The sequence below is a fragment of the Pezoporus flaviventris genome, unplaced genomic scaffold (assembly GCF_033815535.1).
Source record: "Pezoporus flaviventris isolate CSIRO_AGI_PZ_B2104156 unplaced genomic scaffold, CSIRO_AGI_Pfla_v1 ptg000029l, whole genome shotgun sequence".
NCBI classification, from domain to species: domain Eukaryota; kingdom Metazoa; phylum Chordata; class Aves; order Psittaciformes; family Psittacidae; genus Pezoporus; species Pezoporus flaviventris.
In genome coordinates this window covers 17604062-17621337 of record NW_026892577.1, presented here as the reverse complement: position 1 = coordinate 17621337, position 17276 = coordinate 17604062, and the positions used below count along the sequence as shown (strand labels likewise).

The 17276-nt window shown below is 43.0% G+C and overlaps 1 protein-coding gene and 1 long non-coding RNA gene across 2 annotated transcripts in view; one reads left to right on the top strand and one right to left on the bottom strand.

The window, feature by feature from the left end:
- Positions 1–17276, bottom strand: part of PAX2 (paired box 2) — a 96975-nt gene that overhangs the window by 46540 nt on the left and 33159 nt on the right. The window contains 2 exon segments of the mRNA XM_061459329.1: positions 2021–2140; positions 4258–4343. Coding sequence (XP_061315313.1) covers positions 2021–2140; positions 4258–4343 — 206 coding nt within the window.
- The window catches only part of LOC133272299 (uncharacterized), a 144830-nt gene that overhangs the window by 116268 nt on the left and 11286 nt on the right, over positions 1–17276 (top strand). The gene's annotated exons all lie outside the window — the stretch shown is intronic.

Genomic DNA, 17276 nt, shown 5'->3' with positions numbered 1-17276 from the left:
CTATCTCCTTGAAGGAGGTACCTGGGATGGCAAGAGGAAGCCTGTTCTCTAATGTGCTTGCAGCTTTGTCATGTAACTGCTGCCTAAAACTCTGGAGAGCTAAAGACAAGCAACGTCTCCAGGATTGTCTGATACTGTTTTGATTCCGATATATGGGCCCTTGGCCAACAGCAGAGAGTTGCAGAATATTGCTTGCCCTTCATAAATCAAATCTGGGATGAATTAAGGACAGACAACAGCAGAGAGTTGTTCCTACTGTCAGTATATTATTGTGAATTGTCACAGTCTTAGATAGCTGCTCTATTGTTTCTGTGTTTAATTGTACTGCTCCAGAAAAGCTCAGGTTCTGAGGCTGAAAGCGACAGTGTGGCTGCATCTAAAGTGACATGATCTTTGCAGGTATTTGGAAAGAATGGTCACCAAAGCCAAATGAACTGCTTCATTTCAAAATGAGATATGGAGGCCCCATGTTGAGAGCTGGTGATCACCACTCTGGACTGTGTGAGAGGTGGGGTTCAATAAAACTCCAAATAACTGCCAAGAGATTTGCACAAACATTAAAGAAACTTGTCACTGAGTTTGAAATGTCACTATTTGCTGTATATGTAATGATGGGAAATGCTGGAGGGGTTTGTAATGTTTGCACTCTCTTATTCCTGACATTTTTTGACTTTGATGCATTGACTCAGCCCTTCCATTGCTACACTTTTCTCTTAGCTGGGCCCTACTGCCATCTAGCTGGGAAATGGATCTTCCTCTGGGGCCTGATCCAATTTTCAATGACATCAGCAAAAATCTTCCCATTTAACAGGAGCTAGATTGGGTCCTTGCCTCTAGTTTCACCTTGTATTAGGAAGAAAGGGGTCACGATCACTGCCTTCTTTTTTTTTTTCCTTAGAATTACTGTGCTTATTTGGATCAAAAACTTGCATATGTAAACCTCACCAGAACCAATGCTGAGAAAATCACTAGCAAACTCCCAAAATACAGCATCTCTCTCAGAAGAACTTTCTCTTCTCACCACATATCACACAAAGAACCCTCATGCTCTCTTGTACCACGCAGTCTGGGGCTTACAGCACACACAGTACACTGACCCACCAGTGCTGCTAAGAGGTTGTCCCCATGCAACAGGCAACAGTGGAAAACAACATACTGGAGGCAGGGCTGTACTGAACAAACTGGTCAGGCACTACTCTTAGAAAAGGTCACTATCCTGAATTTTTGAATGCATCAAATTAAAAGAACAAGATTTAAGGAAAAAAAGTTTACAAAGCCACCGTAAGAGCACCAAGACCTCACCCACCCATCCTGACTCAGTCTGTCTATACCTGAGGCTCCAACTTTTGATTCATTTCACTTTGCTCTGAGTCCTTCCCAGCAGGTAGGAAGGAAAGGGAGATGGCTTAATCCTAATTCCTTAGAGCCCTATTGAAATTCTTAGATAACAGCTTTAGGGCCACAGTACTCGGAAGACCTCCTGTTCTGCTTTCAGACTGTTGCAAGCATGGCAGTACTGCTGCGGTAGATGCCATCCATTGAAAACTGTGCCCTTATAATCACCACCTAATGTAGCTCATGGCACTTCACAGGGCAGGAACTTGTTTGCAAGGGGAATGGTAAATAATTCCTACATTGCTGGTGCTTCTCCAAGACAGCATTTTTTTTTTTAAACGAGTGAGTCGGGGAAACCATGTTTACCCGCAGTTCAAAGTCCGGGCACCTGCTGGCACCTGGGGAGTTCAGTTCCAGCCATTTCCAGCAGTGAATGAACTTGGGATCAGCTCCAGCAATGGAGACGGCTCTCTGCCTGTTGAGCAGATGTCTGGAGATGCAGCCTGTCATGAAAGGGCCTCGGAAGAAGAGAATTCCAAGCCAGCAGGGCAGTGGTGGGGAACTGGTCTCTGTTGCTAAAACTGATCTAGCCCCTGCAGCAGCTGCAAACCTTGGCCTGAAATTGGAGCCTGTACATGGGGACAAAGAATATAAAAGGGAGGATGAACTTCTCCCCTCCCCCTACCTTCATCACGTTTCCTCTTCTCGCCATTCGACCGAGGAATCCCCAGGATCCCGTTAATGGAGTAAGAGCCCACTGGATCATTGGAGGCACTGGAGACGGGAGGGGATGCTGTGCTGGGCACTGGACAAAAGGAAAAGGGAAAAAGGGCCATGAGGAGAGCAGCACAGCACTCAGGGATCCCACAGCTGAAAGCTACACATGCCACCAGTCTCATAGGAAAGCCTGGGCACTAAGTAGACTTCCAGTCCCTCACACTGAAAGACTCATACTCGTTCTACTGCTAACATTACTGCATCCCAGCTTTGTCATTCCTATACCATAGCTCAACAGCCTTCCAGTACAGGGCCATTAATAACAAGCAAGTATATTCCATCAAGAAGCTAACTAAACCTTGTTGTTACATCCCAGTTCAGAGCAGGCTTTCCAGTGCGTGCCATAGTAACGGAGTGCAATGGTGCATAGCCCACATTCTCCAGTGGCTTCCTAGTACATCCATATTTTGCCAGATCATTTCCTCTCAGCGTTTTTCCACCAGGAGTGCACATGTTCTGTCTTAGCCAGACCAGCCTCTCACATGTCCATCCAAACACTCATTGAGAAATTACATTCTTAGCATAGGATTAGAAGCACTTCAGTATTGGCTCAATAAATTCAGTTCCCTACTGGACCAAATGGTGAGTTGGGGATACAGACTCCAACCCAGATTAATAAAAATATAGTGTATCATTCTTGTACTAACGAACAGATTAATAAAAATCTAGTGTCTCCTTCCTGTACTAACCAATGTCAACAGGCAGACTCCTCCTGCCACTCAGGGCTGTCCAAGACTGCTCATGAGTTTCCAATATCTCAGAAATGACAAGTCATACAGGTTAGAAATGATCACTTCATGATAATCAGGGCTTTCGAGTACAGAACAAGTAGAGCTATGCATCCAGTAGGCATGCCCCTTATGTCCCAGCATGTCCCAGTAATGGAGAGAATATCCCAAGTTTCTTGCAGGCCACTACCCATCATTCAACTCATAAAGCACTGTCCTGAAGAAATCAATGCCTCCAATACAAGCCTTCCAGGGTGGAGCAAAACCTGTCAACAGTATCCCATGTAGACCCACACTTCCCAGTACATCCCAGAGCAATAAAACACTCCAGTAGCAGCACTTGCAATTCCTATCCCAGCTCAACCAATGCTTTCCCTAGACATCCACTACTTTTCCAAGAAGGAATAGTATCTGCCAGCTCCATCTGTTGTAGTTAGTGATTCCCAGTCCAATGAGCAAGTCCGGATTAAAAGGGCATCCAGAAATGCTCTTCCATACTGGCCCATAAATTCCACTGTGCTCCAGAACACAATTCATGTACAGAATTGTATCTGCCAGCTCTGTCCCATGTAGACCATCACTTTCCAGTCAATCTTTGTATTCTCCAGTAAATCTTTGTATAGCAGCTAATTCTTGGTAACCAACAGTATTTCAGAAAGTGTCTTAGGCCACTGTATATCACAGTATCCCAAAATATTGCATGTTTTTTCCTGCTCTGAATTATTACTGTATAAAGCTACAACAATATATGCACCATACAGCCCACAGAGTGAAAAGTACCTGATCGCACATCTAGCACAGTACCTTTAAACACAATATTTGGTCACTTTATTACAGCCTCCATCTTCTGCTCACCTTGAAAAACCCATTTCCCCCAGCAGAAAATGCATTTTCTCTGTGAAATACACCCATAGGATACCTGGCTGCAGAGCCAGAACAATGAAGAACTCAGTTATGAGGCATCAGGAATATCTTACCCATGTCTGTTTTTACTAGCTCTAAGAAATGGACCAGTTCCAGCAAAGAGAGAGAAAAGAAATTGGGAGAGAGGGGGGAAAAGAGAGTCAGAGTAAGGAGACAACTGTTGAAGACTGATGCTTAAACAGGGTAGCAGCAAATGCTTCTCCCTAGGGAAGCTAAGGAAAGAGTGTGAACATGAAATGGATGTTAAGGCAGAGCAAACCCCTACCCTGGGCTGGTTTCTCTGCCACAGTTCCCTTCTCTGCAATGTAAGGAGGGAAATAAAGAACAGAAACCTCTGATGTCCATTGAGGTTCCTTCCCCCCTACCCCCCTCACCCCCACCCCTCCTCGCTTTTGCTCTGCTTAGCATCCGCTTGTCAGACTTTGTTCCCTCAACTAAGCATCATCCTCATTTCCACTTGTCCTGTCACCACCCCTCGTGCCAGTCTCCTTACCGATAGTATGTCCTGGTGCAGTCACACCTGTCCCACTCCCATCTGGTGTTGGGTGAAAAGGTTGCTGAACTTTGGTTCTGATGATCCTGAAAAAGAGCAGAACACGTTCAGAACTCTACTGCAACTTCTCCATGTGCCTTTGCATACCTGCGATCCCAGCTGAGAACCTGAAGATCTGGCCTGAGCTCTGCATGCAGCAGAGTCACTTCATTTGCCTTCTCACAGTCCTGACTCTACTGCTTCAATGGTCCAGTTCTCAGGAGATTGTCCTTGCTCTGCTCTGTCATCTTTCCCCGAAACCTGGGTATTCACTGCAAAACTGGTGCTCAGGTAACAAGCTAGGATGTCCTGTGTTTTAGCAACTGCATTATCATTTAGGACCTGATCTGCCAGCATGAACACAAGGCAGTCTTTGCAGATAATAGAGCCACTGCTGGATTTACAAGTGGTGTAGATTTAATTTTGTTGTGGACTTAAAAAATACCTTTCTGGCATAGAACTGAATGCTGAATGCTTTGAACTGGTGGAAGGCTTGCCCAAAGCCCTTGCCCTTCATAAATGAGAAGGTGGGAGCAGAAGGCATCCGTAGGAAGTGGTGATGGGATATAGTTAACCAGGAAAAAGAAGCTTCAGCAAAGAGGGCAAAAATTGGTCTTTATCAGGAGGTGAATGATCTCAGCATGGGAACTCAGGTAGATGTCTCAGTGAATCACACAAAGCTCAAGAATGAAAATAAACTGTAATTGTCAGTGCTCTATTTCTTGTTACATTAAATCTTTCACCTCTAGGTCACTGATTTAAACCCAGCTGAGGTCAGTGGTGAAAGAAAATCACTAGCACCTAGTACTTGACTGTCAAGGTCCCTGCCTGCTGGCAGGTGTGGGTATCTGTGACTCAGGAGCCTCACCAAGGAACTTTGCAAATAAGCCATGACCTGCAAAGACCATTGAGACCAAATTCCTTTGAGATTAAAACGAGCCTTTCCAATTAGGGTGAACACTGCAGATGTTCTTCAGCCTGAGTTTCTGGAACTCTCAGCCCTGCATTATATTAGCTTTAAACTCTCCCCCAAAATCTCTCCAGAAAGTGAAAACAAATTACTCCTTTCCACCAAAGAGAGAGCTTCCCTTAAAGATTCATTCTAAAGAATAAGTTGGCAAAACTTCAAAGAGCACATCTGTGGCTAGTGGCTAGATAGGCAGAGATGTTGAGAGGGCACAACTCCTGAGAGCGAAACCTTCTTGGGAGAAGAAAGGTATTTTAGAGCGTATCATATCAGTATGTTACAAAACTCTGGTACACACATAATGAAGCCTGGGCAGTTGTTGGAGTGGCAGAGAGGCTGCCTGGGACATAGCTGGAGACAGGGAATATCAAGGTTCTAGCTGGGGATGGAGGTCCAGGTCCTCACCCTATATAGGTCAGTGGTATGAGGGTCCCTAATCTAGAGCTGCTGAGGACCTATACAGAAGGTGTCTGAGAACCTCACAGGGCCAGATTCTGAGGTCATGCTGATTTGCACTAGCTGAGGAACTTATCTGAGAAGTCTGTGCTGGGGCAAATAATACAACTTTTTTCTTCTTTTCTGATTTTTTCTTTTCTTTTCTCTTTTCTCACATTCCCCCTAAAACCCCCTGAAGTGCCACTCTGGTTGTGTGAGTTTATTGATTTCCCCCAGCCCAGAGAAACAGAAAAAGGGGATGGGGTGCAGGCAAAGGGATGGAAATAGAAAGCTATAAATTATTTGTGACAGGAAAGCAATAGTGCCAGAGTGCTGAGCACAAGTCCCGTGTCACTATTAGATTCCTTTTAGCCTGATGACACTGTAAAAGAGGTTAAGTGTCTGATGGAATCGTACACCTTGGGGGCAGGGGCAGTCCAGGAGCAGAACAAGCCACAGAGAGCGGGTATATCAATTCTCCAGGCCAATAATATTCCCCTCATTGATCGTAACACAAAGTTCAAAAATCTCATTATAGCCAGGCAGACCTGGAACTTTTTAAAAATCAATAGAGTGATATAATGTATGTATACTTTGTATAAATGTATCCATCCATCCATCTGTCCATCTATCCAAAATTTGCCTGAGGGTTCCTAAGTTAACCTACACATTATACTGTGTTATGTTCTAGTGTAGTGTGGCACAGTGAATGGATTAGAAGATCTCCCCTGCAGCCTTAGATGTCATATTATAAAATGTCCCATTAGCACTGAGGTGACATCAGACAGTTCCGTTCATACTGAGATATGACATCAGATTTGCCATTCGTACTGGTAGGTGGCATCAGGCAGCTCAGCTTCTACTGAGGGGAGCCATACATGAGCCTAATTATATTGGGATAGCTGACCAGGCTGTGCTGAATCATGCTGCACAAAAATGACAAGGTTTTGAAAAGCCATTTAGAGTAAACCCAGCCTGTGAAACAATGGTGGTATAGAAAGCATGTCCATAATGCTTCTGAAACCCAGGCAAGGGATGAAGAGGAAGGTTCAATTTCCTTCGCTGTTTAGTTTGTGGTCTCTCAGCTGAGAATGCCAGTTAGTGCCAGTTGTGACTGTGTTTGCTGAGATGTGTCCATTAGGAACTGGAATGAGACTCACCATCTCATTTCCCCAAGTAGCCGTCAGCTGGTAATGATTTTCAGTCACTACTGACCAGGGCCAGATTTCATCTAGTGACCCAGAGGTGAAAGGCTCTGCTCAAAAACGTTCCCCTCCCAAGAATTAATCTGGTTTTATGTCAAGAGGAAGTTTCTGGAAACAGTGAGCAAAGGGGAGCAGTTCTGGTTGCGCAACCTCCAGTGTCTTAGGTCAAATAATTCTTGGCATCAAATGCACAGCAAATCTAATGAAGTCTCAGGTAGAAGGTATTTCCTATGACTAAAAGAAGAGGCAGGTCATGAAGAGGCTCTCTCCAGTGATTCTCCTTTGCCCTATAGTTGTGACTGAACTCTAGTGTTGTAAGGAAGTACAAAAAATTTCAGGACCCTAACACTCAGTATGGAATACAGCAGTGCATCCCTCTGGATCAATTCATTTAGGAGCAGCGATAAACAGCAGAATAGCTAGGCATCACTGCTGCTGCTTTAAGAGGCTTCTAGTGTGTCTGTCCTATAAGAGACCACCTAATGAAACAGCAGATGAAAGATGAACAGAGCTGACCTGGTCCTGTAGCAACAGACACAGCATAATAATGCTGTCTTTAAACTTGGGGATTTCTGAAAGCTTCTCACCCTCACTGGAGACTGAAATACACACTAACCCAGCTCTGCTGCCTCAAACCTTGGATTTCTGGATTACTGCTGTGCAAGAGAGAGCAAAGCCTTGCTCATCTCTTGCTGCCTTTGATGGCTTCTTGCATCCAGACACTTGAGAAAGACAAGCATTTCTGAAGAAAGCTTCCTCAGCCCTTCCCAAAAGCATTAGGCACACAGATCCTGGAACACCAGTCAGCAGTGCTGATTTCTTGAGGTAAATGCCAGTATTTCAAACCGCTTTTTTTTTCTCCAAAAGAAATTGTCACTTAGTACTAAATTCATCCCTGCTCTAATTCCATCACAGTCAGTGACTCCAACAACCACATTTGTGTTTAATTAGGGGCACAAACTGGCACTTACTGCAAATTCACATTTTTCATTTCCAGGGGGAGGTTTTTGCACAGGTTGTCTACTTTGAGTTTCAGAGAATATACACAGATTTAACACAATATTTCTGAGGTTTCAGCAACAGGACATTTATAGATCTTCTATTGCAGTAAAGCAACTGAACTTCATTTCACAATCTGAATTTAATATGCAATATTATCTTAAGTAATGGCATATAATGTCATTACAGTACAGAGTATCATACTGTGAATTATAAATCCATTTCTGAAATACATGAGTTACCATAGTTGGCTTGTAGTAACTCTTTCTAGAGTTAATACTGCATACAGCTCCAGCTGAAACTGCCTGTTTCCAAATGCCTTCAACTTTCTTAAACGTTCAGCATTAGATCATGAATTTCAGTTTTTTGATTTCTATTTCATCATTTTCAGCAGTTTTAATGCAATTCTTTTTGCTGATTCTGAATACAGATGGACAGACAAAAAACATCTCTCCTAGTATGACAGTTGTAACAAGCTCTAATCAAATTTGGTTAAGAATGTAGAGAAACACTAGAAGATAAATTAGCTAAGCCATAGTCCTTCCTGAGAAGCAGAACTTTCTTTCACTCTTTATAAATAAGCAACTAAAAAAATCACTTCTAAACCTATCCAAAAATTATTTGCTGAAAGAATAACAGATCATAGGAAATGCCCCTTGCTTCTCTGACATTTCTATCCAAACTCTCTTACAGCCTGACATATTCTGTGGTTTCTCCTTTCTTACTATTGCTGGCAGAGTCTTTAGACAATATCCCAAATTAAACAAAATTATGCTAGGGCTGATCAGAGGGAGATAAGGTAGGTCTGAACCATCTGGAGCCCAAATCTAGTGATTCTTTTAATCCTGGAAGAACAGAGTAAAGTTGCACTAAGTGAAAGAGTGTTGAGTCCTGCTGCCACAGAGAGACCCTGCCAGGTTTCAGAAAGCCCTGGTATCCTCACTTTGATCGTATTTGTCATGGGTTATTTTTTGGAGTGGAAGGATACACTCAGCAGAGCACCAAACTCCTTGTAATTGTTTTGACGTTATTCATATTTTAAATGCTCCATATTAGAAGCACATTACAAGACCCCAGGGTGTGCATTACTGGGCAATTAAAGTGGTTCTTGGAAGGCTAACATTGCGAAGCCTCAGCCTTTTCTCTGCAGTGTCCAAGGGAGGCTGTGATGGCCAAGGCACACACACCCTGCTGTGCTGCATGGCTTAATTGGCGCAGGGCTGCACTGCTGACCCACAGGCTGTGCCAGCGGCAGAGACAAGGCAGCCCACAGGGGACTTCGTGCGGGGCTAAGTGAGACAGTGATGCCTCCCCTGTGTCAGATTGCTTCCTTCAAAAGGGCTCATGACCACCCCAGTGATGCTAGTGCCAAAGCATGCCCGAGGAAAAAAGGGAGAGCATGGGATGCAAAGAGGCAGCTTTGGGCTCCTTGGTGACAGCCCCTATGGTGCCAACGATATCCCACCTGCAAATTAGCGCTGTGCAGGCAAAAAGAGCTCTGGACAAATAGGAGAGAGTCCTATGTTTCTCTGCATGGGTCAAGATGCAGCTGAATTCACAGTTGAGCAAGAGAGGAATAAAAAGTCTTCTCTGCACAAAGCAAGCTTCATAGCATGGTGAGGAAAAACAACCAAGGGATTTGGGGAGTGAAGGGAGGGAAATATAAGTCTGATAGTTAGAGCTTAATCCGACTCAGGGAAAGGGCTTCAGTTCCTTGCTCTGTCATGGACCTCTCAAGACTTTGGACAAATAGCATTTCTCTCTGTGCTCTGTTTCCTGCCTGAAGTGTGAAGATAGGAGCATTGCCATGCCACCTGGGGCACAATGAGGACAGCTGGAAGGAGGAGTGAAGGGCTCAGACTCACTAATAACAGGGGCCAAGTAAGTGCTTCAGCGAGCTGTAGCACAGTATTGGCTTCATTCTCCTGCTTGAAGCAGAAGTGACATGTACCCTGCTGACAGTGGCTGTACGTGAGGGGAAGGTAGGCAAAGGCAACAGAGGCTGTATTTCAGCTGCACTGGCTTTGGTGGTTGCGTTTGAATTTGCAGATGCAGTTGGGAAGATCAGAGATGCAGTTGCCCCCGCAAAAGCTACAACATAATTTCCACTGGGGGGGGGGGGGGCAGTAGCTTCTCCTACTGCTCTCAAAACCTACCACAACACTTGCAACCCTCAGAACAACAGCTGACACTGGCAGGAGCAGCAGACTCAGATTCCTTGCTAGCTGGCCTGAGGCTCTGGTGCTCCCTGCCAACACAGCAGAATGCCTTCAAACTGCCATATTCAGGGGCCACGAGCAATACTCACACATTCAGACTCTCTCCTTCTATGAAAATTGCATTTCCTTCTCCCTACCTTTTGGAAAGGTAGAGAGGAGAAGGGTGATCTTGTGCTACATTAGTGTATAAGAACAACTACAACAGATTAATTAGATTGGTTAGGTAGATCGATAGTCCTAAAAGGTGCCTGAAGAGAGATCTATTTTCATGAAGCTTTCAAATACATGAGAGGTCAAAATGGAACTGCTTTTCATATCTCAAAACACAATCCTAGCACTCCCTGAGAAGATTTGACTCCTTATCTGCTCCTAATCTGTGTAGTTCCATCAACTTCACTGGAACTACACGGACATCATGCCTAAAGACATGGAGAAAAAAGTGTCACTTTGATCCAGGTCAGCCTGCTCACTCCAAACACAAGAGAAAGCCCAGTCCTGCCCTTTTCTCTCACTGCATTTCTTGGGTGCACTCTGAGGAGAGGCAGAATTCACAGCAGCAGCTTTACTATCAGAAGGGCTTAGAGAGGAGCTACGATTTTTTGTTGTTGTTTTAAATCAGTGACCCATGATGACACCATATGGTTTTATTTCATTTAATTTGAGCAAAGCATTAACGTTCGGCTCCTAGCATATCTTTGGCCATTCTGGTTCTGCTGTGCTACGCAGTACAAGTCCAGACGTAAGAAAGAGGGGTGGCAGGAAATAAAGGTGAAGATGTTTGCCTTCTGGGAGGGAGGAGATCTGCCAGGCAGGAGCTGGCCTGCTAACACATTTTTCTGGGCAGTAACAGACAACTTCATGCCACTGGTATTGATGGGGTTGGCAGTGGTCAGCCCCGTGTGTATTGATTGTTTATTCTGAACTCCTGGTATTAGGTTTCATGAAGCATTTTCCCCATTCATTCGAGTGGATTTGTATTAAGGTTCAAACCCCACCTGGGAAACAGAAGGTGTGCTTGAATAGTTGCTGTGCTGTGCAACGCTGGGGCTACAGAGCAATCAAGAGCCAGGCTGGCTGGCTTAAAGCTGGTTAAAGTATATCTACATGAGCTGCAGACAAGCAGTGACTGCAGCATAGAAATGTCCTCAGGCAGGTGTTTCTACTTTTATTACACTCAGTTCACATTTGGAAGGCTTTTTTTTTGCAGTCAGGAAAGACAGAAATTCATTAAAACCCAAACATCTAGAGGATGTCATACGATCTACAAAATATTAGAAGCAAACTTGATTCTGGGTGTAGATGCTTGACATCCCAGGTTTAAGGTAAATCAAGGAAATCTTAAAGGACAAAAAGTGTTCTGCTGGTCTTGAAGGAACCACCATCATGAAGTCCAAATTCTGCTATTATAAGCAACCGTAAAACAGACATTCAGCTCACAGCACCCATGAAAGTATCCAGCCCAGCAGCTACATTCTTGCCATTTCCCATCAACAAACTCATAAACTCTGCAACAAAAGACCAAAAAGCTTCAAAAATGACAAACCACATCAAGAAATCAGGAGAGAAGCATTGCTGGTGGCTGGGTCCCCTTCACTGGCAAGAGATTTCTGCACAAAATGCCCAGAAATTTTTGAGCTCTTAGGAATTAATCATTTCCTCAGAGTACACCTACACAATGACTGCAGTTCAAAGTGACATCTTCTGTAACCTGCAGGCTGGACAGCTTGCTTCCTGCTAGCAGCACTGCTGCAGCATCATGGAGCTGGTGAAGGGTACAGCCCCATGAGCTGCCAGGACACTGGTGACTGCCACGCAGCATGGACAGGAGCTGTCACAACAGCAGTTGTGCCAGCAGGTGAGTAAGGAAGACCTACAGAAACACATGGGCTTTCCAGGGTTAAATATCTTAATCTGGAGTAAGGGAACTTTTAATTGAAAGCTTTGCTTTGAGCCCATTTCCAGTTATTAAAATTCAGGAGTCTGTGCTGAATTCCTTGTGGACATTCATTTTGATTAACAGAAGACATGTGTGTACTAGGAAAGGAGTCTTGAACTAGGAGGAATTAGATAAATGTAGATAACATTCTCAACTCTCTTGCAAGTTATGCCATAGCTGGTATTTTGTGTAGAACCTCAGATCTTGAGGATAAGCAATTATTTCAGTTTTCATTTAATACCAAGGTATTTCTGGCTTTCATGGCTGCAAAGACCAGGTGGAAGTGGGACCTGGCTGCCTCCCAAGGGGCCAGAACTGGAGACAAAGGAACGAAACCCAAATACATTCTTAGTTACAGCCTTGTGAGTTTTATGCCAATCTCTTCCTTTTGGAGGGTATTGACTCAAAACTTTTTAACTGCTGGCGTTGGCAGCATTGTGTATTAACTGTGTATTATCTCTATCTTGCACTGCAGTATACACTTATGTGTTTTGGGTAAGTAAATTTTTCCCTTTATGGGGGTGGTGCTGTGTGTGCCTCCTTTACCTTTGTCAGAACTGGTGAAATTTCATGGTGGACCCATACAAGTAGAACATGTTTTCCCAAAATCAAAAGAAAAACTCTGCTGCAAATGTGTCAGTTTAGATCTAATCTTATTTTAAACTTGGGTTTTATAGAAATTAACAAAATTGTGAGAATTCAAGCCTTAGCAGAATGGAAAGTATTTTTTCCCTTTAAAATTACTTTTTTAGGGTGAATGAGAGACTGTGATAAAAAAATAAAAAATAGAATAATATATTTAGATTTTATTGAAACAGCAGGTTCCAACTACTCTGAAATGTACCTGTAGAATTTTATTAAAGTTCTGATTCAAAACACGTTGAGAAGTTGAAAAATTTCCACAGAGAACCTGAATCTTTTATGTTCTAGTCCTCACTGCTCTTCATATTTATTTCTTGCTTTATTACGCTGCCCAAAGGAGTCAGACACAGGAGTGCACTTCAGGGTGTGGGTGCCCCATAGGCTCCCAGCATAAAGTTGGTGCCCATCTCTGCCGAAGACAATCTAGTTTTCATATTTATAGGACAAAACCATCTTTTATAATGAAAAGCCGAATCTGTAGCCAGTCTGCTTGGCTCATGTAAGTCACTATCATGTCTCATGCTTAGAGAATATGAGCTATATGTTTGCTTATGTATCTATAATGTGTTTGCAAACGCAATAGCATTTATCTCTTAGTATGTTTTAATTTATCACATAATGTACATACTTGTTTATCTCTGGCTATAGGTCTGCATTTATAATTGTGGCTATATGGAGTTAGACATGTGGGTCACATATTATATATTCAGACCCCATGAAGAATTAATAAATATTTATTCAACCATTACAGTTTTTAACAGAGTTTAATAGGCAAATAGGCTATTCAGATCTGTGGCTTGTGACCGTCACCAGCTAGCTATTTGGATGTTTTTGTACAGCACCAAGCAAAGTTATTACAAATAGTAAGTCATAACCACCTAGAACTCATCCATAACGAGGCTGTAATATCCCTGATGTAATATCTAACATATCTGAACACTGATACATAATTAATGCGGAACCTTGCTGTATTATGAGGCTCATCCTGTGTGTATATTTGCATAGTTGTATAAGTTTGTGAGTGCAGATCTGCTCTATTTCTAAATCTCGTATCTGGTACTGACCCAATTAGCTGCAGAGCTGTGGGTTTCTGTGGGCCTTCAGCAACCCGTAATATCTATCTTGTTCTGTCACTATCACAATGGCTGACTGAATACACTGGACATTTGGATCCCCTTTTCCTGCCTTCTGTATTAAATACTGTCCTTGTCCATAGGAGCTAGCAGTCTAAGGGTTTGCCTACGTACGGCTGCGCAAAATAACTAATGTGAATTAACTGAATGCATGAAATTAGAGTGGTCTAGTTAAACTACATTACACCTCTGACTCCCTTGTTTAGAATTAAGGCAGCTTTAATTTAGTTTAGCTTAATTCACTTTGGAAATGGAGTAAACTAAATTCAATTTAGGACACTCAAATTTTGAATGAGCATCCGAACAATGTTTTAATGCTTTTAACCAATGAACAGGCAAAGTTAATTCAGATTAATTTTCTCACTTGCCCATGGAAACAAGCCTGTTTCCTATTCCCTGTCAATGAAATTGTCTCAGCTGAGACTCCTTCAGCAACACCAAATTGACAACCAACTCCCAAGAGCAGCAGTTTAAATGATCCTCCCACACGCAAGTGTTTCCTCATCCCTACATCCCCATGCAGGCAACTTTTCTCCCTGTGAGTTTTAGTGATCTTTAAGACTGATTTGTCCAGAGCTTGACACTCTGAGCCAGGCGCTAGCTGGGGTAAGCAGAGAAGAGGTCCAGCAGTTTTTTAACACTATTTGAAAACCTGAGTTATAAATAATTAATTGTGGAAGATTTTCAGTTTAGGCTTTTGCAGTGCAATACTGTATTTCAAATTCAAGATCTTCTTTCTGAAAATCACAGTATTCTAGAGAATTTTAGTGATTTATCTAGTTCCATTATTTCAAAACATTGTCCCCTTAATTCAAATTAAGTGCTTGTTCGCCTAATGAATTGGAATACCTCCAGGTGTAAATTAGCATGTATTTCATTTTTTGATCTAACTTGGATTGGGCAAGATCAGATGCAATGAGGATTCATAGGTTGAGGAGTACAGGGGAACAAGGGCAGTGGTATTTACGAACATATACTATCTTTACATTTTTTCTTGAATAAATTGTAGTTTAAGAAGACAGGAGGTAGCATAAAGTGGCCCAAAGAGTCTATCTTCCCATTTTTAAAGGGCATTTGCAAAATCAATAATGAAAAAAAACAATCATAGAAATAACACAGAACCATATTTTAAATGCAAAAATAGTAATCCTTTTTAACCATCATTGTGGAAATTCCTAAGTTTTCATCACCTTGTTTAATTGTAAAACCACACTGTGTATTTGGTCAAAAGACATATTAGGAAAGGACAGGGGGAAAATACTGTCAAACACTATTTTTATCACAATGCAAAAAAAGCCCTTGAAAAATTGCCTTTTAGAAAATCTCAGCTCAGAGAAAGCACCTGCCCTAAATCTTTGCTGAAAAGTCAACCAGCTAAACAAAAGCCCAAATAAATCAAAGAAAGCCCACTTAAACATCCCAAGCCATCAAGTAATATTTGACTAGATGGTTAGGCTATATTTTTGTGTGCTTGGTTTTATGGAGTTAGTGCTAATGAATAAATGTTGTTTGATGGCTACTATAGTCTCAGATCTTTGACTGGTAGAAAATCAGCATAGGTTCACTGGAACAGCTACCAGTATAATATAATAAGGAGTCAAACCTATACGTTAATATGCTTGTGCAGAATGCCTTGGGGGGGGGGGGCACCCATTTATGTGTGGCTAGCTAGAAAGATACAACTGTAAGTAAAATCTAGGTTTGTAGCAACACACCAGTTTGCGTGACCTTTTCAGTGTGGATATACAGCTGTATGAGGCTATACCAATATATCAGTGTGCATGTATGTGCTTGTGCATTTGTAGGCAGGCATTTGTGCATATGTCTGGCTGCAGGTATGTTTCTACTTGTGTGTGTAATCTGGCTGTGGTGCTCTCCGAATAGCAATGAGTTCAGTAAAAGCGTGTATGTATTTGTATCAGTGTGTGTGTCTATCTGCATACGGATGGGCTTGTGGTGTCTGTGGGTGCGTTTATTCTTGTGTGGTTTGCGTGACCCTCCTGTGAGATAGATGCATTCTTGTGGTCTGATCTCGGTCACTGTGTGTGCTTTCATTCCCGGAAAAGGCAGAGTCCTTCACCGTGAAAAACACGAATTGAACATTGGGAGACCTGGATCCTGATCAAGCCACCCTGATGGTGGGCTCTTTTAATCCACTCTGTGCCTCAGTTTTCCCTCTCATCTTTCTTTTACAAAGACTGTGGATGTAGATTGTCTGCCACTATATGGGCATATGTAATGCCGTGTGTGGTGGGCTCTGTCTAGCTCAGTCAAAACCCTGGGTCCTGAGAAGATCTGCTGATGCTCTGCCCCTGCCTTACAGTAATACCTATCCCTGCATGCCTGCCTTCAAGTGTTGTTGTTTGGGTGTCCATCTGTGCACACTGTGGCTGGCTATTTGTAGTTTTGTTGAAGAGTTTATCTCCTTCATGTACATACAGAGCAGGGGGAGGTGGAAAGGAAGGAGTTATTAAACGCCAAGCGGATATGCAATAAATCCCATTGATTTTACAAACTCCAACTTGTCTTCAATCTCTTTCTGTTCTTTATCCTGGGGGCATTGCAACAAAACCCTATTTTAAATACCTTTTCTTTCCCTTCCCCCTTCCCCCTCCTCTCACTCCCCAAAAAAGTGTCAATATTTTATTTGGATTTTTAACTTCGCTCCATAACAGTTGTTTGACCTCCTGACTCATGTGAGTCACATAAATTCTGGGACTTTATTCAGGAGCCATGTTCCTGCTATTGAATAAGCAATTTGGGAGGGTGAATTAATGACTTGTGCTGTTGCTGGAAAGTCCCTGAAGAAATATTAAAATTGCTTGCAGACTGAATCAATACTCACTGAACACCCAGCATGAGGACCTAGGCTTTTTAATGGCCACAAGCACTGGCACTCGGCTGAGGAAGGGGAATTCCTGTATACACAACGCACACAAGTACACACAACCACAGCGGTCTTTCCCAGCCTTGCTGGCTTTTTCAATAATGGCATGTTCTTGTGCACACAGTGTGGTATGTGCTGATGCCTCCTGCGCCAGGGAAAGGTCTTGGAGTCCAGTTTCCCTGTCTCCCTCCCAAGAAGATCATGCAGGATTTGCAGTAGCCAGCCATTTGGGCCTTGTGCTAAGTACTTGGGTTAGCATGCTCTGGCATAGTTTGCAAGCGCAAGGAAGGTCGACTATTTGTGCCGTTATGAGCAAGTTTTATGTGGCACTTTGCTTTTTTTTCTTCCAGAAGGGGAAAGACACTAGTGCTGTGTCTTTTGGGTGTGTTGCTGTGGTCTGGGAAGAGGATTGGACTGTTTTGCAAAGGCATGTTGTGAGATGGTTCTGTGGCTTTGGATGCTGAACTGCGTTTGCATCCATCCATAGCATGGATGTGTTATGTTTCTGATATTCAGCAGGTTTCACTTTCTTACGCTGGTTTGTGTTACGGTGAGTC